Genomic DNA, 23,239 nt, shown 5'->3' with positions numbered 1-23,239 from the left:
GAGTGAGTAAGGCAGATTTTTTTTTTCCTTGAGCCTCAAACCTAAAATTCCCCGTTATGAATGTTAGAAGCACCTGTCAAAGGAGTTACTAGTCTGCAAAATAGAAGTTGGAGAGTTGCCTTTTCTTTTTTATATTATATGTTTACCCTACAGATTTATGTAGAGATGGAGACTCTTCTTTCTGGACTTTATTTTTCTCTTGAATAGGAATATAAACATTTATAGCCTTGGGGCGCCTGGGTGGCTCAGTTGTTGGGTGTCTGCCTTTGGCTCAGGTCATGATCCCGGGGTCCTGGGATCGAGCCCCACATCGGGCTCCTTGCTCTGCGGGAAGCCTGCTTCTCCCTCTCCCACTCCCCCTGCTTGTGTTCCCTCTCTCACTGTGTCTCTCCCTGTCAAATAAATAAATAAAATCTTTAAAAAAAAAACAAAAAACATTTATAGCCTTGTATATTTATGTCCACACCTTCCTCCTTTTTTCCAGTTGCTTATGGCAGGTCTTTTGTTCATACAGGGCTGGGAAGCTAAAAATCATTTCCTCCCTGAGGCTCCCCCCCGCCCGCCTTGTGTTTCTTTGCTTTAATTTTGAAAGACTTTTTTTTTTTTTTCTTTCCTGTACTCCACCTTTTATCCTTTGACTCAACCAAGAATATATTGGCATATTGGTCCCTTTTTTTTTTTTTTTAAACTTTTTATCATTTACCAGAACAACTTTCAGGGTATTGACCATCCAACCTGATGGAAACATTACTGCCTATTCAATTAGTGACAAAAGTGTGTTGAGAGTTTGAATTAAAGTGTCTTGTGCTTGTGTTTCTCTATGGCTGGTTGGGTTTTGTTTTTGTTTTTTAAAATCAACTTGGATCTCTTATTCTATGTAAACAACTAAAGGAAAATATGTACACGTTCATCATTGACTCACAGAAACCAAGAAATATGTGCTTTTTGAACTGAATATATCCTTTTCCTTATGCTTACCTGAATCTGTTTCTGCTCACGTTAGTGAAATACAGGTGAGGAGGTGCTAACTATAATCATACGCTTTTTTGGTTTTTAAATTCCATACCCTTTTTATTTAACTGTTTATGGAAGTATAATGTATGTACAGAAATAGGTGCAGATCTTAAGTGCACAGTTCAGTGAATTTTCACAAACTGAATATATGTAGGTAATCATCTTGGTCATCAAATCAAGAACAACATTAGCAACACCACATAAGAGCCCACTTTTGCTCTCTTATCTCTGCTCCACCCTCACCCTGCCCTCTTACCCCGTTCACCATCTTGATTTCTAACAGAATGAATTATTTTTGCCTGTTTTAATATACCCTTTTAATTATAATGGTTTTGGGAATTGATTTAAAACCAAAAACAGGAAAAGGAAAGAAAAGTCTCCCTCCCCCCTCACTGCCTTTTCCAGCATCTTATGTATTCTTTCAGAGTTTATACTCCAAGCATATATCTGTTCATGTCCCCTCCCCACCCCTTAACTGTACTTTCATCTTAATCCAAGAACATGTCTTTTATGGGAAGGTACATAGCATTTTGGGGCATCAAAGTTACTCATTTTAAAGATCTTGCTAAGGTGAATGCTTATACATTGTAAGGTTTGGAATTTATCTTCATCACAAAATGAAGTTTTAGAAAACTTGAAATTAAAGAGAAAATACTAATACCTGCTTATCTTTATGTAGTCCATCACAATGATGAGGAAGAAAATTATTCATTTTACTGGCTCTGATCAGAGAAAACAAGCGAATGCTGCTTTCCTTATTGGATGTTATATGGTAAGTATTTAACTGATTTCCTAACATATTAGTAAAAATGCATACAACAGTGGTACTTTAAATTGTAGTTGGAATTTTGAAATTACTTTTTCTAAGATAATATTTTGATTTCTTTCCAGAAAGAACATGTTTTGCTTTTAAAGATTTGACCAACAGGGAAGGCTGTGCATATATGGGGGGGATAGGGTATATGGAAGATTTCTGTACCTTTTACTTAGCTTTGCTATTCTGAACCTAAAACTGTTCTTTAAAAAGCCTTTTTTTTTTAAATTGACCAACTACTGTGAAAACCTTTTTATGTGTTATAGCACTTAAGGTTAGAAAATAATGCCCCCGAAGCTGTGTTTTTATAAACCCATGATCCATTTAGTGAAGTTGTGAAGGTGGAGTCAGGACCAATAATTGATTTTTTTCTAGAAAAACATCAAAGTGTATCACATGAGGTAAGAGTGCTTTATAATTTGAATATAGGCAATTTTTCCTAACTAAGGTGTGATTCTTAAGTCTGTTCTTACGGATTCTCTCCATTCTCATGAAAACATCTAGAATGAGGACATGTTGAGTCAGAAAAAGGTTACATACTATGTAGGTTACATAGGACATTGAGAGGTCTATTTGTTGTTGTTGTTTTTTAAAGATTTTTATTTATTTATTTGTTAGAGAGTGAGAGAGAGAGAGCACAAGCAGGGGGAGCAGCAGGCAGAGGGAGAGGGAGAAGCAGACTTCCCACTGAGCAAGGAGCCCGATGCAGGACTCAATCCCAAGACCCTGGGATCATGACTTGCACCAAAATCAGATGCTTAACTGATTGAGCCACCCAGGTGTCCCGAGGTTTATTTCAATCATTGGAAAATAAGCTTTGGAATAGCCAGTATTTATTCAAGAGTTACAAATTTCATTTATTTATAAGCATCATGGAAGATCTTTGTTTTTAGAATCACATTTTATCACTGCCTAGTACATTCATCTGCAGGAGTACCTTAGCAACAGTTTTTCCAGAGTAGGCAAAGAGCTCCTCCAGAATAATGCCCCTTATCTTTTTGTTTGTGGGTGTGGAAGCTAGCTGTCCTGTTCACTGGAGAATAGTGAGTGGATGTGTCTTCTACTCCCACCCACCATAAGGGGATTGTTTTTGAAGTTCTTTAGATAAGTTTTTCCTTCCCCCAACTTGCTCCTTGCCTCTGTCATGCTTTCCTCCTTTTGAAAATTATTTTCTGGTATATAGTTAAATAATTTGGAATATGCAGCGATTAAACCAGAAGTTGGTGGTACTGAGATTGCACCTAAACATTTCATAATTCCTTTTCTGTGTTTAAGGTAAATCATTAGCAAATGTGATTAAAGCCTTTTTGCTTTTGTTTTCCTCTTGTGCTCACAGAAGAAATGTTTCTGGGCTAGCTCTAAATTTTCTTACCATCTCTGAATGTGTGAAACACAGGTGGTAGATTAGGTCTACTAAAATTTGACTTCTTAAACTTACCCAGATGTGGTGCTTTTGTTTGTTTTTTCCCCCCATCTCTCCTGGTTTTTTATTATGCTTAGCAACAAAAATTCTTAGGGAAAAAAAAAAAAAGCCTATGCAAGTTCTAAAGAAAAAGAGCATGGAAAGGTGGCTGGGGCATTTGGTGCCATTACTTAGCCCCTTGCTGGGGAGAGGAACCTCATGGATTAGAATAAATCATGACAGCTTTACAGAAAAAGAGATGCAGCCAGAATTCTTGGGGTTTGTAAAATATTAAAGGGAACCCTGGAGATATGGCCCTTAGTGTGACAGTAAAAGTCTTTACATTATCCAGGAGGAAATGGCTAAAGACATTCCATTCAAGAGAATGTGCTTCTGAATAGAACACACAGAGCTCTGCCTGGGCTGCTCTTGTGTCAGTCATTTATTTGTCTCTGGTCAGATGAGATGTCCCCAAGATGGTGGAGGCAGGGGGCAGGCAGGGACGGGTCTCAGGGAGCCAGACATGGTAACTTCAGTGTGAAGAACCGCCAGAGAGGGTGGCTGTGAGCATGGTGGGAACCATAGGTTTTGTTAAAAAAAAAAAAAAAGTGCTTGATAATTTTATAAATAAGAAATCTCTTTTTAAAAATCTTATTGCTTAACCGGCTGAGCCACCCAGGCGCCCCTTTAAAATCTTATTGCTGTTGTTTTTTACTGCTAGCGATAAAACAATGACCCCTTGGCATATTTACTGAAAATTTGTTGTCATAGTTGTTCTAAGTTTGGTATTGGCCTTTTGACTTTGTTTATGGTTGCATTTTGGCATGTAGAAGTTTATTTTTCTATATTTAACATATTTAGAGTTAGAAATCCTTTCAGGATTTTACGCTCTCAGATTAGCACTGATTAAGAAAGTGCCAGGTAAGCAATTTGGACATTCACTTGAGTTCATTCCTCTGCTCAGTTAGAAGCCAGCTTACCAGGAGGATTATAGCTCTTGGCTATAGCAAAAGTCTTTACAGCCATGACTGGTTGGCTGAAGTAGGAGCTTGGAGTTGAAATGATGCTAGGTGGGAAAACAGGAGGAAAACTTCTAAGAAAAGGATATTTATTTATTTATTTATTTATTTATTTTTAAAGATTTTGTTTATTTATTAGAGACTGTGTGAGAGCACGAGTGGAGGTGGGGGATTCTGAGAGGGAGGGAGAAGCAGGCTCCCTGCTGACCAGGGAGCCCAACTTTGGGCTCCAGGCTCAATTCAAGGACCCTGGGATCATGACCTGAGTCAACGGCAGACACTTAACCGACTGAGCCACCCATGTGCCCCAGAAAAGGAAATTTATTAATAGTAGCAAAGGAGTGTCAAGATATAATATAGATACCTCAAAAGATTAAACATCAAGTGTGGATTTGATGGATTTGAGGTGAGAATTTGATCTGGTTGAAGTCTGAATCCTCTGATTAAAGATTTTTAGAAAGAGTGAAGAGTTCCCTAAAAATTGGTCTGCAGCCTTGATAACCTTTTCTGGAGTTGTTGAGGAATTTTGGAAATAGTAATGCTTTTTAGTGATTGACCTGGAAGATGGTACAGTAATGTTAGGACAAAAAATCTGGAGGAAGAACTGTCAGGAAGGAAGTATTCTGAATGGACTAACTCTCTCCATCCTTTTACACTCGGGGCCTCTGAAAGGAATGCCCTCTCCATCTTCATGTGTTCAAAAGGACCTAATATGGAGTGTGGAGGAGGCTTGAGAATCAAGTGTCAGTACTTCTATTTATTTTTTTGTCTTAAAAACAGAGGAGGTTAGGTTTTGCAGATAGTCAAAATACTCAGCTATTAAAACTGGATTGATACGCTCATGCTCTGTTAGTCCCTTCTGTCAGATGGTCAGGTGCCACTTGTGACGGAAGTGAGATTATTGGCCTAACTATTCATTTGTCTTCAATGTGTGTATTTCCCAGTATTGCACTTTATGTGGCCTAGTGAATGGTTTCACCAACTGTCTGAAATGGTAGGAGCTTTGTTAACAAATTATGGTGAAAGTAAAAGTACTCACTCACTGTAGAAGAGTTGAAGAATATAAAAGATACCTGAGTTTTTCTTTTTACAGAAAGGTAAGTGTATCACATCATTTTAGGAAGTAGTAAGTTTACCTTGTTGTGATAAGTCAGTGATTATTCCCTAGCCAGATTTGGAGGGATAGTGGTATTTAACCTGTCATTGGAAGTACAGGTGAAATTTTAAGTGGAAAAGCAAGTGCCTTTCAAAACAAATTCATGATAGTGAAGAGAGTATTTTGAAAATAAAAGTTTGAAACTTTGTTTTGTCATTTTGTTGTGAAAAATGTCATGTCAAAACCCATATTTATACCCTTGAGAAATTTAGAAAACGTTCCTTAAAAAGAACCCCCTTTTGTATTTATAAGAGCAGGACATGTGCATATGTATGTGTAATATACCATATGTTTTATGCTCACCAGGACAGTTTTATCACCTGGTTTTTTTTTTTCGGTCAGTGGCCCATTCTTCCATTTTAATCCATACTCCATCATCTCGCTACCTGGATTATATTATATTCATATTTCCTCCGTTGATCCAAAATGTCCAAAGCAATACCTAATCCAGGACCATACATTGTGTGTGATTGTTGTGCCCTTAATCTCTCTCACACATGCATGGTCCCTTTTTGCTAACATTGATTTATGGAAGAGACCAGATCTCTTGTGGAGTGTTCCACCTTTTGAATTTTTCTGGTTTCTTCCTTGTGGTATTTTTTAACTTGTTTCTCCATTCTCTGTATGTCTCGTGAACTGGAAGTTAAGTCTATAGGCTCCTGCGTTAGTAGTATATGTTACATCATATCAGAAAACATATAATACCTAAATTACCATTAAAGATGCTAAAAATGACCACTGAATTCAGTGCTAACCTTCAAATTCTTTCAATGTATGGTCTTCTCCTTTATGACTTTATGGATTCCATATGGTGTTATTTTGGAACTATGTGTATGTTCAGTTCCCCATCAGCCTTGCATCTAGTGTTTTAAACAATTAATAGTACTTACCTCAATCAATTTTATTACGGTTTCAATGTAACTATAATTTCTGATTATTTTATTCATCCTTCATTTATTAGTTGGCTTTCTTTTATGGGAATTGAGCTTCCCCTCTTCCAGTTGAGGCTGAAACCAATTTGGTTATCCTGAAACCAATTTCCTACTGAGAAGGCAGAATGAATGGTCTTTTCCCTTTAAGGACATAGTTTTCAAAGTCAAGTGTTATATTAATAGCCAAAAAACAAAATGTTATAACCCACTTTAAAATCATTTAAATAAAGTTTCAGTGGATCCTAAACTTATTTGCTAAACATTTTAAAAATGTGCAGCACTTTTCCTGTTAGTTTTTAACAACATCTGATTAGAATTTGAGATTTACTAACCAAATGTCCATCATTGCTGGATGGGATGAAAGAAAATGAGTGTAATCCTTACTGCATTTGCATTTACTTATTAGAGTAAAGTATCTTTTTAAGTTACAACACCCATTAACATCAAGAACTGAAACAGCTGTACATGATTTTATTTATATGAAGCTCTTGGAAAGATGTCTATTCCACAGTGACAGAAAGCATATCAGTGGTTGCCTCAGACTTAATGGGGAGGAGGGAGACATTTGGGATTAACTGGGAAGATGCACAAGAGAACTTTTTGGGGAGAGGGACACCTGGATTGTGTGTGTCATGGTTATACAGCTGAGGACAGTTGTTGAAATCCATTGACCTGTGCATTTAAGATGTTTTCATTGATTGTAAACTATACTTCCATAAAGGTTTTTTTTTTAACCAACAACAAAAAAATAGCTGAACTCACAACAAGGCTTTTAAATCAAGATACTTAAAAAATGAAGCATTAACTATTAAATTTATTAATATTTTAGTGAACACAGGTTCTTTAAAGCACACTCTATAATCATTTCAGAAATAATTGTCACTTTATCTCTCTCTTACTATTTAATTTTTTACATGTATATTTTGTAACAGAAATGGTAGTGCATTATTTTACTAGTAGGTACAAACTTTAATTTCTAGTTGCAAAACAGGTTTTTGGAGGAGGCCACTGAGTTGCCTTTATTTTCAATTTATGTAGAGAATCTGGCACAAATTAAGCATTCACTAAATGTCTTTTTTTTTCCTGCTTCTTTCCACTATTATCATACCTTAAATCTACTTTTCATATTAAAAAACAAGAAAGATGCCATTTTATCTTATTGGTTATCAACTTTGTTTATATCTTATTGCCCTAGCAGTTATATTTTTCTGCAGATATATAGTATTCAGCTCTTCCATAGGTAAATGTACTTTTGAGGGCTAGCCTGGGAAATTAACCATCGTTTCTAACATTTTTTTGTGGTTAAAGTGTACTGAGTGTAAAATAAATGATGCAAGCAAACTTTTGGTATATAGCTTGCAAATTTGCTTTTCTTTAATGTTTAATAGATTACTTTAGGAGAGCTAATTGTGCTAACATAGATTCCTTGTTCAAAGTTTATCACTCTGTAGTAGTATTTTTTAATTCTAAGCAATTTTTATAACCTTTAGAATGGCTTACCTTGTAAACATTTACATTGAAAATTATGATACTAATTAAGTTCTAGGATTTTATTAATTCAGCAGTCTGTGAGTAGAATCCTAAATTGTGTTGAATTTAAGATTATTTCAACAGTCATGCTAAGAGCTCAGGGACTTAATTTGTTATTTAATGATGATCTTTTGAACTTGTGGTCTACTTTTCCTTAAGGATTTAATTATTTTGGACCCAGAGTAGTCAATGCTGGGTTAAGGTGGCTTCAGGGTGAAGGGATCAGATGAGAGGTTAAGCCTAAGGAAGCAGAGAGGAGAGGATCTGAAAGCAGTAGGTAAGAATCCAGTTCAACAAACAGCAGTCTGGACGGGGCAGCAAAGACTGGAGGATAAAATCAGGTGGGCCAGCCCAAGTCTTTGTAAATACTCATCCCCTGACAGACCCCTTCCTGGGTGTCTGCGACAGGCAGGGCAAATAGCAACAGGCTGCTGTAAATAGCAGCCAGGAGCTGGGTCAGTGTGAGGTGTGCCTGGAAGGGGACAGCGTGGGCCAGAGGAAGAGGCCCTGTGGTGGAGGGAGCTGAGGGCATCACAGCTGATCACAGCCTCACTTCCTTTCTTGCCCTAGTGAGCCTGACTGCTGGTATCACATCCGCCTGTGACACTTGCGAGGTGGTATTAATTTGGGGAAAGAGTGAAGAAAAATGACTCTCTGTTATGAGCTTTGATTGTAGATCTTTTTTGTTTTTTTTTTTTTAAGATTTTATTTATTTGACAGAGACACAGCGAGAGAGGGAACACAAGCAGGGGGAGTGGGAGAGGGAGAAGCAGGCCTCCTGCCGAGCAGGGAGCCCCATGTGGGGCTCGATCCCAGGACCCCGGGATCATGACCTGAGCCGAAGGCAGATGCTTAAAAACTGAGCCACCCAGGTGCCCCTTGATTGTAGATCCTTTAAGCTCTCTGGAATTTTGGATCCTTGTTTCAGTACTTGTTTTAGATAGTATGGTTTCTTGTCTATAAATAAGGCCTGAGCAGTAGGCCCTCTTCCATCCAGTAACAAGCAGTGTGATTTTGGGTGACCAGTGAATATCACAGGTTGGAAAGTAGTGGCCTGCTAGCTCTATGTAATTGAGTATTTATAAATTTATAAATAGTTTATAGTAGTTTATTTGTTTTTGCCAATGTTTAAAAATTAGGAGGTTTCATGCAAAAACAAAATCAAGATTTTTGCTTTGTTTTAAAAAAATATCCCTACTACCCACATAATATAACCATATACACTAATACCCAGGACCAATTCCCTCACATTTATTAGCTGTCTGGCCTTGGTAGATACATGATTGCTATGCCAAACTTGCAGTTTCCCTTTATCTAAATCGAGGATCATTATACCAATCTACTATATATATATCTATGTAGATATATATATTCACACATCTACACATAAATAACTGAAAAGTTAAAACTATTGAAATATAAGGCTATCTGATTTTTTTTAACAGTAGTTAGGATTTTTTTTTTGTTTTGGTGCAGGAGCTGTGAAAGTGATTTTACTTTATTTACTTATTTTATCATATAAAATTGTGTGATATATATAGTCTTGTCCCTACTTACCTTTTTTATTTAGCAGTTGGATCTTTAAGCTTATTTCCAACTTGCATTGATTCATGAACATTCTGTGTTAATCTGGAGAGTGATTTTTTTTAAAAGATCATTCAAGTCTTGGCATAGGAAAGACTATGTCATCTGGTTGAAGTGAAAATAGTTAATACTGGAAACATTGTGACATTTCTCCATGAAAAATATTTGAAAATGGTTTACTGGTTTATCAGGCTACCCCTTTGTTATTCTTCATTCTTAGGATGATTTGTGTAATGTTCTGGTTCTTAAAACCGTACCAAAGGCTCTCTGAGTACATAGCAAAAATGTTGTATGTAAGAATAGAAATAAGAAGCATGTGTCTAAATGATTGCGTTTTATTACTTGAGGCCTGAATTGTCAGGATTGAAACTGAATGATCAGGTTGTGATTCTTTTCTTTCAGTCCACTAATTTCATTCACCACTGATCGAGCCCCTCCCAGGTTTTGAGACATAGATCAGTAGTCCAAGGTTAGCAGTCTTCACAGGGACTGGGGCAGGCAGATGATAATTTTGAAAAATGGGACTGTGGAAGTCCTAGAAATGGGTATGGTATTATTCAGCAAAAAATACCTTTGCACCGTGACTTCAAAAAGCACTACTGGTGTCACAGGCATTTTTTCCTCGGTATTTTATTCATCCTGTACGATTGTCCTTTGCTTCTTCAGAGAGATTACCTACCTCAGAGAGAGGTGACAACAGGCTCTCCCTCCTGGTGCTTTCTAAGCCATGGGGCTTGCTTACATTTACATCTCTGCACTTGTCATTTATTTGCTTATTTATCCACTTCTAACAAACCGATGTGATCATTTCCTCACTCACTGATGTTTATTGTGCTACCCTGTTACCTTTGCTGCCTGACAAATTACCCCACTGGACTGCAGTCATCTGAAGGCTTGCCCCGGGGCTGGAGGGTACATTGCTAAAACATGGTCCATTCACACCCTGGCCAGTTAGCACTGGTTATTGGCACGAGGTTTCTGTTCCTTGCCACACAGGCTGCCCAAGTGCCCTCATTGAATGACACCTTGAGGTACCTAGAGTGAGGAATCCATGGCAGAAGCCCCAGTGTCATTTATGAGTTAGCCTCAGAAGTCATAGTCTGCCATTTATGCATTGTTTACACACGGGTGCCCTAGTCATTGTGGGAGGGGGCCACCTGAGAGGGTAGAAATACCAGGAGATGAGCATCATGAGGGCTGTTTTAGAGGCTGGCTACCACAGCTGTTTAATATCTCTCTTGTTCCTCATTTGTTGCTTCCTATTTTTGGACAGCAATGTGGAATTAGAATGACCATTCTATATTTGTACATAGCTTCTCATGAAAATATACCAGAGGAATTTGAGAAGGACCTTGCTTCCAAATGGCCAGGAACACAGTGACAGATCATAAAATTGCATTGATTTTGAGTTTACTAATTTGAGGATTTGTGTTAATAGAGGAGTCATTTATAGGATTTTTCTTAAATTTAAAATAATTTCATACGGCAAGGCCTTTTGACTAGGGAAGATGCATGGGTGGTGTACAATTAAAAATGATAGATTACTAGCAAATATTTCCTTGATAGTTATGTGCCTTAGTCCTTTTGGGTAGCTATAATGAACTGCCAGAGACTGGGAGGGTTATAAACACACAGAAATTTATTTCCCACATTTATGGAGGCTTTGAGGTCAGAGATCAGGGTATGTCAGCATGGTCTGGTAAGGGCTCTCACATGGTGGAAGGGGCTAGGGATCTCGCTGGCCTCTTTTATAAGGCACTCATCCCATTCATGATGGCTCCACCCTTATGGCTTACCATCTCCTGAAGGCCCCATCTACTAATACCATCACTTTGGGGGGTTAGGATTTCAACATAGGAATTTGCAGAGTGGGGCACGCAAACATTCAGACTATAGCATTATATAAATAGATTTATTCTGAGTCTATAAATTTCCTTCAGCTTATCTCGTTATACCCAGTATCTATTTATGTATGTTATATACAAGCATTCCCCAACTGGATTTAAAAATAACATTTTTTTAAAGTTCATTACTAAGGATTTAGGTTTTATTCCCTCAAAGGAGAAATGTTATATTGCTCTCGTGTTCTTTGAATTGAACATGTGTTCCAAGGCATAATTCCAACCCACAGTTATTTAATGTATTAAGGACTATTTTTGTTTTGAAGGTTAGAAGGAAATAATACCATTGCAGTTTTAGTAATTGAAGAAACCAAAGAACTGCAATCTTGAGTAAGAGGAATTATCTTTAATCTGATGCTTAAGGAAAGATTTCTATAATTTGAGAGAAGGTCTTATTAGAAATTTAGGGAGAATCTGAAAGAGGTCTCTGGATTTCATTTAATTTAAATTATATATGTGTGTGTGTAATAAATATATATATACACACAAATGAATCAATCAACCCCTATTCTCACTCTCATTGGCCTCAAGGTGTTTTTTATTTGGTTTTGTTTTTTTTGGTTGTTGGTTGGTCTTTGGAGGGGTGTCTATCTACTAGTAAGTCCTAAAAGAGAATGGAGAAAAGACTTTACTGGTGTTATACAGTAAACCTTAGAAGAGAAAGGAAGCATGTTGGAGACTAGAAGTGAATGAAAAGAATGAGGAAATTTGAAAAAGGGGGGAAGGTTGGATTTTAAAATTTTTCGTAAAAGAATTGTCATGCTGTTTTTCCAAATAGTAATAATATAGAAAGTCATGTGATAAGTTGATGCTTAAAAGAGGAAGTAATGTATAGACAAAAATGATGACTGAGATTATAAATGATTATCTTGTGGTTAATTCATGATAAATTGCAATCTTACATGAGTCACAAATAACTGTACTTGAAAATTTATACTAGGTAACAAAACATTTCCTTATTCTTGGAATCGATTGTTCTTTGTATACCTTTTTTTGTGGATTTGTATGCTGCCATAGATAAATGTTAGAAGATTCTGTATAGTTAATTGAAGTTTTGTGTTTTTGTTTTGTTTTTTAGAGTAAATGGGATAAAACCATATTGAGAAACAGCCTAGGCATTGAGAAAAAGTTCCATTTATGATTCTTGAAACAGAAAATTGGTAAAATGCCCTCTGAAAGCTGAATCAACTATTATGACCAGTTTTGGGACATGTCCTTCTCAAAGTTTCAAAGATCCTTGTTGGATCTGTGATTTTATAATCTCTCTTAATCCAGTGATTTTTTTAAAACTTAAAGATTTAAGAATTTAGGTTCAGTGAATTAAACATTGAATCAGAGTCCATATATAATATATGAACCAGGAATTTAAAATGAAACCTAAGGGGCACTTGGGTGGCTCAGTCATTAAGCATCTGCCTTCGTCTCAGGTCATGATCCCGGGGTGCTGGGATTGAGCCCTGTATCGGACTCCTGCTCTGCGGGAAGCCTGCTTCTCCCTCTACCGCTCCCCCTGCTTGTGTTCCCTCTCTCACTCTGTCTCTGTCAAATAAATAAAATCTTTAAAAAATAAAAATAAAAAATAAATAAAATGAAACCTCAGACATGGTTCCTCACTTCAGAGAGCTCACAGTTAGATTGAGGAAACAGCTCACATATGTAAGTAATGGAGATAAAAATTTTATAATTAATTTTTTTAGTGATTTCTTTTTTTTTATTTTAAAATTTTAAAGACTTATTTATTTATTTATTTTAGAGCAAGAGCATGCATGAGAGGGACAGAGGGAGAGAATCTCAAGCAGACTCCCCACTGAGTGTGGAGCTTAACACAGGGCTCAGTCCCACCACCCTGAGATCATGACCTGAACTGAAATCAAGAGTCGGACGCTTAACCAACTGAGCCACCCAAGCACCCCTTTAGTGATTTCTTTTTACCAGTCAAAATTTAAAGTATATTATCCCAAAGTAAGCTTTAGCATTGAGTCTAATTTATGTAATAATATATGTGCCAAATCTAATGCTTGTGGCCACCTCCCCGTCCCCCCATGTATGAGCTGAAAATGCCCTGCCCTGCAGGAAGATTCTGAGTTGGAAAAAGACTTGTGCCTTCAAATTGAATGAGGGTCGGAAAGTCCCAGGCAAACTTCATTGGAGATTGAGGATGACTTACTTAGAGGGATGCCAGTGAAATTCTTGAACTCCAAGTTTCTTTCTTTCTTTTTTTTTTTTTTAAAGATTTTATTTATTTGAGAGAGAGAGACAGAGATAACAAGAGAGAGAGCATGAGCGAGGAGGAGAGGGTTCAGAAGCAGTCTTCCCGTGGAGCAGGGAGCCCGACATGGGGCTCAATCCCAGGACCCTGGGATCATGACCTGAGCCAAAGGCAGACGCTGAACGACCGAGCCACCCGGGCACCCCTGGAACTCCAAGTTTCTAGAACAGTTTGCTTGTAAGAAAGAGGAGGAGAGGATGAGGCTAGTAAAATACTTCTGCAACTCTAGAACTGAAAAAACATTGGAACAACATGTATGAACTTTGAGAGAAAGGATCTACCCACCAAAAGTCATATACATAGTAAATGTCAGGGCAGAGAACAAGAAACTATTGGAAATGCAAGGAATACCAGTGGTGGACCCAAAATGCTAAAGAATCTACCTGAAGTAACTCTACCAGATAAAGATGGAAGCGTAATGTAGTTCTGAGGATAAAAGAAGACAGTGAAAATAGGAAGCAAATGCAGTTTTATAGGAAACCTGTACAGTATTGTAAACAGTTAAGTCTAAATGGATGGAGTTAGTAAAAATCTTGCTCTGCCTTTTCCCCAGTTTCAGTCCATTTCCCAGCCCCATCCCCCACACACTCCTTTATGGTCATTTCGGTGGATTTGCAGGAAGCAGATGAGGTTAAAAGCATGTGTTCAATCTAATGTCCTGATTTAGAAAATCTGTTTTAAAAATGCTATACTTGTTACCACAAAGGTTGTTGTGAAGTTGTTTGTTCAGTGCTCTTACTGCAAACAACAGAAACTAGCTATGGCAGATTTAAGCCAAAAAGAATTCATGGATGGGGTACTGGATGACTCTCGGGATCCTTGGGAAGGCTGGAGAACCAGGCTCAGTTAATTGGAGAGAAATTGTACAAAACTTCACAGTGACAGCACTATATCTTCATTTAGAAATCAACTGCCTTTTTCTTCTCTTTTCAAATGTAGGTTATATATTTGGGGAGAGCTCCAGAAGAAGCATATAGAATACTAATGTGTGGAGATACATCCTTTATTCCTTTCAGGTAAATATAAGAATGATATGGTAGACTCATTCAATCAGGCCCTTGCCAGAAATATCTTGGTATAGTTGTTTCTGGGGGGAAAAAAGGAAAGACCTGGTAAGTAGTCATTTTAGAGTGGGTACAAATACACCACAGATCTAGGTTGCTCAACAGTGACATTATTGACATTTTGTTGGGGAGCTGTCCTGTGTGTTGCATCCCCGGCTTCTGCCTACTGGTTGCCAGTGACACCTCCACCTCCACGAAATTAGTTGTGGAAACCAGAATGTCTCTAGGCGTTGCCAGATGTCCCTCGTGGCAGTGAATCACTTCTCTGTGAGAACCTCTGCCACTCATGGAAGCTGTACTTTGTAATCAGACGAAGTCCTGGAATTCTGGTACTCAGAGCTACCACTGAGGAGTTTGAGTCCTGAAGAGTTAAGAAGTAAGTTTTCCTGATAATCAGGAGTTAATTTCAGTGGCATAAAGGAACCTCTTCGTCCTAGTAATATGCCAGCAGAGACAGTGGGTGAGGTTGCTAATGTGGCAGCACTACTAGAAAAACCAAATAGCTGTGTCGTAGAGGATGGATAGAAGTGATGTCCATCTGTAAACGGATGATAGCCTCATCCTCAGCTCAAACTTACCAGGTGATTGTGTTGAAGATACTTTGAAAAAGCATGTGTTCTTCTTTAAGGTCTAAAAGTTTCTCTACCTGTTTCTCAAAATCCTTGACTTAGCTATGCAATCAAAGTATTGTATGGCACTTAACGTGTAATAAACATGTGAAATAATTTTACAAATTCCATACTGTGTTGATAATTTCAAGTACTGCATTATTCTTCCACTCATACGTTAGTAGTTTTTAGTATTGGTGCATATGCCTTGAATGCCTGATGTTGAAGGTATGGCCTTGCTTTTAAAACGTAAGGTTGTGAATTTGACTTCATTGTAGACGGGCTTTGGGATGGGTCTCCCATTGAACTTAGGCATAATCTTCTTCAGTAACTGTACGACTGTCCATGGACTTACTCTATAAATTGATACTTGTTTCAGTTCTATATTGCACTGAAAACTGTATATTAAGTGATTTAGCAAATTAGAAGAATTACTTTGAACCCAGTCCTACCATCTTTCTTTCTAGTGCAAGGATTATGTGAGGTCTTTTGTTATTTGAGATGGATAGGAGGAGATGAAGATTATTTTCTAAACTGGAGAGTGCTCTACTTTTCTTCTCAACCTGTAATATAACAGCAACCATATATTTCCTTTAGAAGAAATGCTTGTATCTGTGGTCTATGAGTCACAGGAACATTGGTATACAGTGTTAATTTTGTTGTAGAGTTCTTTATATTGGTATTCCTTTATAATAGTGCCATTCTTAAAGCTCATAACATAAGGTCCTGAAATACAGTAAGCACCCATATTTCACATATCCAAGTAAGGATCCACGGAACACTGTTGATGTAAAAGAGAATTTGCATTAATTTAAATGCAAAGGCCAAAAATAGAATAAATGTTGTTTTTTTGCCATACCTGTGTTTAAGATTATTGAAGTTTGGCACTGAGAAATGAAGTTAGTTACTTCTGGTCCCACGAGTAAAGTTAGTAATTCTCTAAAAAACAGGACTTCGCTAGAAACAGCTCAAGTTTGTAAAATTTGAATCTTTATAGTCCTAGATGCCAGATATTTGATGTATCTAAAGTATTGTTTCTCCAAGTATGGCCTGTGAATTAGTGTCAGTCTGTGAACTTTTTGTTATCAGCTGTGATGAGATAAGTATATTTATAAGAAGAATTTGGGCTTGTATTTGATGTGTTTTTTCCTTCTATTTTTCTAGTAATTCATTTTTATTTGTAAATAAAATAAAAAATATTTACATATTTTTATTAAATAGAAAGTATTATTTATTTACAGAAATTATTGTTATTTTTGGATATGTAATAATACAGTACTATTGTATTTTATACTTACTACATTTTACAAAAGTATCAGCCTGTGCAGATTTAAAAATTTGGTGCTTCACCACATTTTACTGTTCTTTTAAACTTACTAATAAGAAAGTAGGTCAAATAGAATTAATAAAGCTTGATAATATTTTTTTAAGCTTGATAATATTTTGAAAGAAATTGCGTTGTAGTCTTTTATCCTTGCCACTTTAAGTGCGTAGAATAAATATATACACTTCAAGTGCACAGTATAAATATAGCTGTTAACAAGAATAGCATTCATTTGCAGTTAAACTTTTTATGCTCCGTAGCAATATTTAGTTAGATTTAATTCAACTTAGATATAATTCTTTAAGCACTGAGTTTACATGTTTGTATATACATATATATGATTTCTTAATAGATTATATCAATATTTCTCTGCCATCTAAATGAAAATACAGTATAAAATGTAGTTCAGTATTTTTTTGATACCTTAGTGTTATTGTTAGGAAGAGCATATACTGCTGTTCTTTGGTATTACCTGTAATACTCCTTTGCTTCTTAGTTGATTTTTTTGCAGGGGCGAGGGAAGGGGGCCTCTGCTTTCTGTTTTCTTGGGAGATAGTATTGTATAGTTTTTATAGCTTGATTATTGACGTCAGACCAGGGGGAGTTTGACCCTCAGTTCTGCCACTAACATCTCTGTGGTTCTTTACAAATGTGAGCCTTGGTCTCCTACTCCATAAGTGGGAATGACAGTAGGATCTCCCTAATGGGGTATGAGGATTAAGTAACATTCTGCATATAAAACACCTAGTATAGTGCCTGTCCTTAACTAACATTTATTGGACATTCATATTTTTGTTTTTTTTCAATTGATGTGTGTCTTCATACAGCTAAAAGAAACTTACTAATGTCATGTATATGTAACTACCATCCAGTTCAAGGTACAAACACTGCCAGCAATCCTAAGGATTCCCTTCAGCCCCTTTCTAGTCAGTAACCACCCCCCAAGTAACCACTACTTCTACCACATCAGTTTTTCTTGCCTTTGAACTTCATATGAACGGAGTCATACAGAGTAGGCATTTTGGAGAGTTGGGACCTAGGTTTTTAAATACATTAATGCCTGGGGCGCCTGGGTGGCTCAGTCGGTTAAGCGACTGCCTTCGGCTCAGGTCATGATCCCAGAGTCCTGGGATCGAGCCCCACATCGGGCTCCCTGCTCAGTGGAGAGCCTGCTTCTTCCTCTCCCTCTGCCTGCCTTTCTGCCTACTTGTGCTCTCTCTCTGTCTCTGTCAAATAAATAAAATCTTTAAAAAATAAAAATAAAAAATAAATAAATACATACATAATGCCTGTGAGATTTATCCATGTTGTGGCAAGTATCGGTAGTTCATCCTTTTTTTTATTGCTTTCCATTTTTTTGCATTTCCATTTTCATTGCATTCCATTCTATGAACATATCACAGTTTATTTGCCCTTAGTCCTTTTGATGGATCCTTGTGTTACTTGCAGTTTTGGGCTATTATGCATACAAGCTGCTGCAAAAGCTGTTATTCTTAAAACCAGTATTTGACATTGTTTTGCAGTTTCTCAGCAATACTCTTTCATTGATTCTCATCTGCCTTATTTATTTATTTATTTATTTAAAAGATTTTATTTTTAAGTAATCTCCACACCCGATTCGGAGCTCGAATGTACAATCCTGAGACCAAGAGTCGCATGTTCCATCGACTGAGCCAGCCAGGCATGCCCTCATCTGCTTTTCTAAGTTGTTTTGTTTTTTTCTTTCTTTTTCTTTTTTATTTTATTTCATTTTATTTTATTTATCTGTTAGAGAGAGCACAAGCACGGGGAGCTACAGGTAGAGGAAGACACAGGCTCTCTGCTGAGCAAGGAGCCCGATGTAGGACTTGATCCCAGGACCCTGGGATTATGACGTGAGCTGAAGGCAGATAGATGCTTAACAGACTGAGCCACCCAGGTGCCCGCTTTTCTAAGTTTGTTAAATGTTCTTAGTGACAAGTACCCCATCTCCCCTGCCCCAGCCTTACATCCAGATTCATAGCTGCTATTCTGCTGTTTTGAAGAAGCCTGATTGCTTGGGTAGAAGGAAGGTTGTGTGGGTGTGTTTAAAGTTGGAGGTGTTAAGAAATACATAATGAGTAAAGAAAGATTTTTGTTGTCTATTCAGGTAGTATAATGTATGAGGCAGAACTTTAGCTGAGCCCAGATTAAAGCTTGTGGAATCATCATTGACTAGAGCAGGGCTTGGCCCATTGTAGGTTCTCAAAAAATATGCACTGAATAAATGTATCAAGTTATCACAAAGACTGAATCAACATGCCTTTAACTTGACTGGGGAGGAATTATCAGTAGGTTAAGAAGATAAAAGTAACTGAAGAGACATGGTAAAAACACAGGGATGTAATTTGAGAGTTCACCGTATTTCCACTGATAATTTTTTTTAAAAGATTTATTTATTTGAGAGAGTATGTGCAAGCAGGGGGAGGGGCAGAGGGAGAGGCAGAGAATCTCATGCAGACTCTACACTGAGCAGGGAACCTGACACAGGGCTCAATCAATCCCAGTACCCTGATATCATGACCTGAGCCGAAATCAAGAGTCGGCTGCTTAGCCAACTGAGCCACCCAGGTACCCCTCCGCTGACAATTTGGGGTTTGGTTTAGGCTAAATTCATTTCCCTACCATAGGTTCTCTTTCTAAAAATGTTCTTTATTCCTTGAAAAAATTATTCCTATAAAACATATGTTTTGTGTTGATTCTATAGGTCAGTGGTTCTTAAACTTAAGCATACATCACAATCACCTGGAGGACCTATTAGAACAAAAATTACCTGGCCCACCCGTAGAACTTCTGACTCAGTTTGGGGTGGAGCCTGGGAATTGGCATTTCTAACAAGATCGGGTGATGCCTATGCTCCTTGACCAGGGACCACACTGGGAACTATTGTGGGTCATTTTGTTTTTCTCCTTTCTGAATATTGCCAATAAACTCTTGGTAAAATCATTTTCTAAGCTGCATAGAGAGCTTTTCTACCTTTTAGAAGAGAGCGGCTTTTTAAATTCAGAAGCTTACAGGAAAAAATGGTGTGTTTTAAGACTTTGTGTGCAGTCCTATGAAGGCTAACATATAACTTACCTCAGTAATTCTAACAGATTTGGACAGTAATGTCTAAAACTATTTTAAGTAAAAAAGATGTCCTTTTCCTCCTTGTTCATGTTGCTATAAAAGTGTGTATTCTAAAGGTTTGTGTAAGTTGAAATTTTAAAATGTGCTGTTCAGGGGCGCCTGGGTGGCTCAGTCGTTACGCGTCTGCCTTCAGCTCAGGTCATGATCCCAGGGTCCTGGAATCGAGCCCCGCATCGGGCTCCCTGCTCTGCGGGAAGCCTGCTTCTCCCTCTCCCACTCCCTCTGCTTGTGTTCCCTCTCTCGCTGTCTCTCTCTCTGTCAAATAAATAAAGTCTTAAAAAAAAATAAATGTGCTGTTTAATTTTTCAGGTAAGTAATATTACAATGGGAAAACCCAACCAAGGCAGGCAATTAATGATGATGGCTTCGGTAGCAGCCTGGTTCCACCAAGGGACCAAATAAAGACAATTCAGGGAGTCACAGTTGTTTGGCATTTCTAGAATGATCACAATTCAATTAATTTTTATCTTGCCTAGTTCCAAACATTTTCACTTTGTAATGGCTCAGGGTAGCTGGAAAGGAAAAGCAGGTGGGAGTGGAGGATGGCTTTATTTTTCTGGACAAAATCTTAACTGACATTAAGAGATTTGTGGTAAGATTACTGATAGCCGTTGATGCGGTATTGGGCGGAGTTGTCTGTAAACTAATTTAAACTGTCCAGGAGTACTAAAGGTGGTTGACCCCTTAGTTCCTGTGGTTTTCTTGGTACCCTACTCTTCTAAGAATCAGAAAGAAGTTACTCAGTTAACTTGTTAAAGATTGTGAAAGCATAATGAGAAGAGCAGACTGTTTTTTAACTTGCATCTAGTATTACATATTACCTTGATTTCCCAATATTTTCTTCCTACATGGATGGACATATACCTACAACACATACTTACACTTGCACGCATATATATGTAAATACAGAATCAAAAAGAAGTCTTTCCTGGTAACAGTTTAATATGGTATTTTCCAGTTTGAAGGAAAAATGCAATGCCTTGCCCTTTTGTGGGGAGGGGAACATTTTACTGATTAGAATTCGAGAAGAAACTTTTGAAGCCTAGCCATCAAGGCCGGAAATGATCTTGGGAGATCATTTGAAATTTAGAAAGTGCTCATTATTGATCCACATATATAAAACAGTATCTGCTGGAATAGGTAGAAACTGCAGTGAAATTTATAAGAGTGACTTATCTTTGACTTAAAAACAAAAAAGCAAGATTTTTTTTTTTTGAGCCTGGTCCTGATTTTGTGGTTTGATTTTAAATTCTAGTCAGCTCTGTCTTGAGGCAAGTATACTACAGAAAATTAAATTAACTGAGCTATATATTTCAATACTTTTGGGATTTCAGAGATGCTGCCTATGGAAGTTGCAATTTCTACATTACACTTCTCGACTGTTTTCACGCAGTAAAGAAGGTAAGTGATTCGTAGGATGCGCCCAGTGTTGAGTTGGAAAACTACAGTTCCCAGGAAGTCTAGGCCTTCCACAAAGATCTTCCAAGATGTGTATGATGTCAGTGATACCCCATTTCCCCACTAATGTTAGAATGATGCCAAACCAGAAAAGTTTTTCTGAATCTGAGTGTTTCTCTGAATGAGTTGGGAGAAAAGCCACTTGAACAACAGAGGACAATAAGAGATAGTTACATAATTAGGAGCTAAATCCAGACTTGCTTTGAGTGTGTTGTGATTTCAAAGAAAAAGTAAATAGATTACTGGTTTCCAAGTTCTCTTTGATTTGTGTATTTTATGTGTCCAATCAATATCCACCAATCCTAATTACAACGGGCATTTCTAGAACACAATAACTGATACAAACACTTCGTTTTGTATCTTCAAGCATTCAATTTTTAGTTCAACAGAAGAATTTGTATAGCCCATTAGTTTGTTACTAGGTTTCATATAAGACTAAGTAGGGCACCACTGCTTTGTCAAGGCTATTTAAAAATAGCTCCTGTGTTTTATAACCAGGGCTGCCTGCTGTCTTTGACTCCTAGGGACACCTTTCATGTCACGGTCCCCTGGAGTTCTGTGACGCAGCAGACTCTGGTTATAACACTCACTCCCTCAGGTATGTGTCTTGAATGTCAGGGCAGCACAAGAAACAAGAATTGCAAATCAGTTGCCCATGGATCAAATAGGCCTTCAACAACATCTCAAGTTTTATGTGACTTGTATTTTCAGAGGCAAAAGGAACCTGGGTTTACTTTCTTGTGTAATGAAACACGGTGGCTTTCTGAGAATTTTGAGAACTAAGTTGTATACAAATTCAGAGATTAACTAGTATACCTTTTGCCTAGTATTAGGCAACAAGGTATGGAACTTAATGTTTTTTGGGGTTTGAGTCCAGTGACTGATGGAACTGGTCGGGTTTGTTGCCATAGGCTTTGAGGCAGCTCCATCAGGCCTCAGGTTAGGCAGGTAACGTGCAGAAGGAGTGCTCAAGAGATGGAGGGAGAGCAAATGTAAATGAACCCCTTCCAATTGCAGTTACAGTTCCTGCCAGATGGGCCCCTAGGAACTGTTAATGTAGGCAGGCATACTTGTCCTGATCCTAGGGCTCCCTTCTGTCCTTTAAAAGGAGAGGTGAAAAACTTAGAGAGCCTTAGAAATGGTCAACTATAACATTCCATAGAGGTTTCCATTGTTATTTCTCAGCTTAGGTTTTTTTTTTTTTATCAGATATTACATCCAAAGTCTAATTAATTAGCAGGAACTATAGGCCAAGATTGCTTTTCTCACTCTATAATTTTATTCGGCAGCTTCTGATTTTCAGTTTAAACATTTTTTTGTTGGTAGCTGATTTGGAATATTACTACATATATAAAACATAAATATAATTGTGACTTAATTTTAATGAGGCTTCTAATAGGCTCTCCTTATGAATAGAAATTGCCTATAAACTACATTTTACTGTATCATTCTGTTAGGAATATCTCTATTTCAAATGGCATGATATATATTGAGTGTTTTGAATTCAAAGAAATATAATTCATCATGGTCTTGGAATTAGAATTTAAATAGCTATATTTTTAAAAATGGGGCTTTTTGTTTGGTATTGTAGCCTTATTTTTCATTCATATTTCAGTAGGTTAAATTTTGAAAGCTGAGTTTACAGAGTCACCCCTTATGAACCAAGAATACCTTGCTGATCAAGAATTCTTATGCACAGAGATGGAAAGTACAGCATAGAGAATGTAGTCAGTAGTAGTATATAATAACATTGTATGGTGACCGATGGTGACTACATTTATTGTGGTGAGCACTGAGTAATGTATAGAATTGTCAAATCATTATGTTGGACACCTGAAACTAATAAAACATTGTATGTCAACTGTACTTCAATTAAAAAAAAATTCTTGCTTACATACTGCTTGGCTCGAGGGTCATCGAGCAGGGACAGTGCTTCTCTGGGGCCACCAGCTCATCTTTGTCTCAGAAAGTAGATACTCTACTTATTTTGTTTAGTATGATCTGCCCACTGCAACTC

The 23,239-nt window shown here is 37.4% G+C and overlaps 1 protein-coding gene across 13 annotated transcripts in view; it reads left to right on the top strand.

Moving 5' to 3' along the window:
* Positions 1–23,239, top strand: part of CDC14B (cell division cycle 14B) — a 105,389-nt gene that overhangs the window by 54,195 nt on the left and 27,955 nt on the right. For all 13 annotated transcript variants that reach the window (XR_014139977.1, XM_081802949.1, XM_081802948.1 and 10 more), the window contains exons 4-6: positions 1,694–1,786; positions 14,561–14,637; positions 21,099–21,165. Coding sequence is in view for 12 of the 13 variants with exons in the window: in XM_081802949.1 (XP_081659075.1) it covers positions 1,694–1,786; positions 14,561–14,637; positions 21,099–21,165 (237 nt within the window). In the remaining variant the exon portion in view is untranslated. The remainder of the gene's footprint in view (positions 1–1,693; positions 1,787–14,560; positions 14,638–21,098; positions 21,166–23,239) is intronic.

Source organism: Leptonychotes weddellii, chromosome 14 (assembly GCF_054177405.1).
Source record: "Leptonychotes weddellii isolate Sample4059 chromosome 14, ASM5417740v2, whole genome shotgun sequence".
Lineage (NCBI taxonomy): Eukaryota > Metazoa > Chordata > Mammalia > Carnivora > Phocidae > Leptonychotes > Leptonychotes weddellii.
The sequence above is the reverse complement of the archived record's forward strand: the minus strand, read 5'-3'. Positions and strand labels throughout refer to the sequence as shown.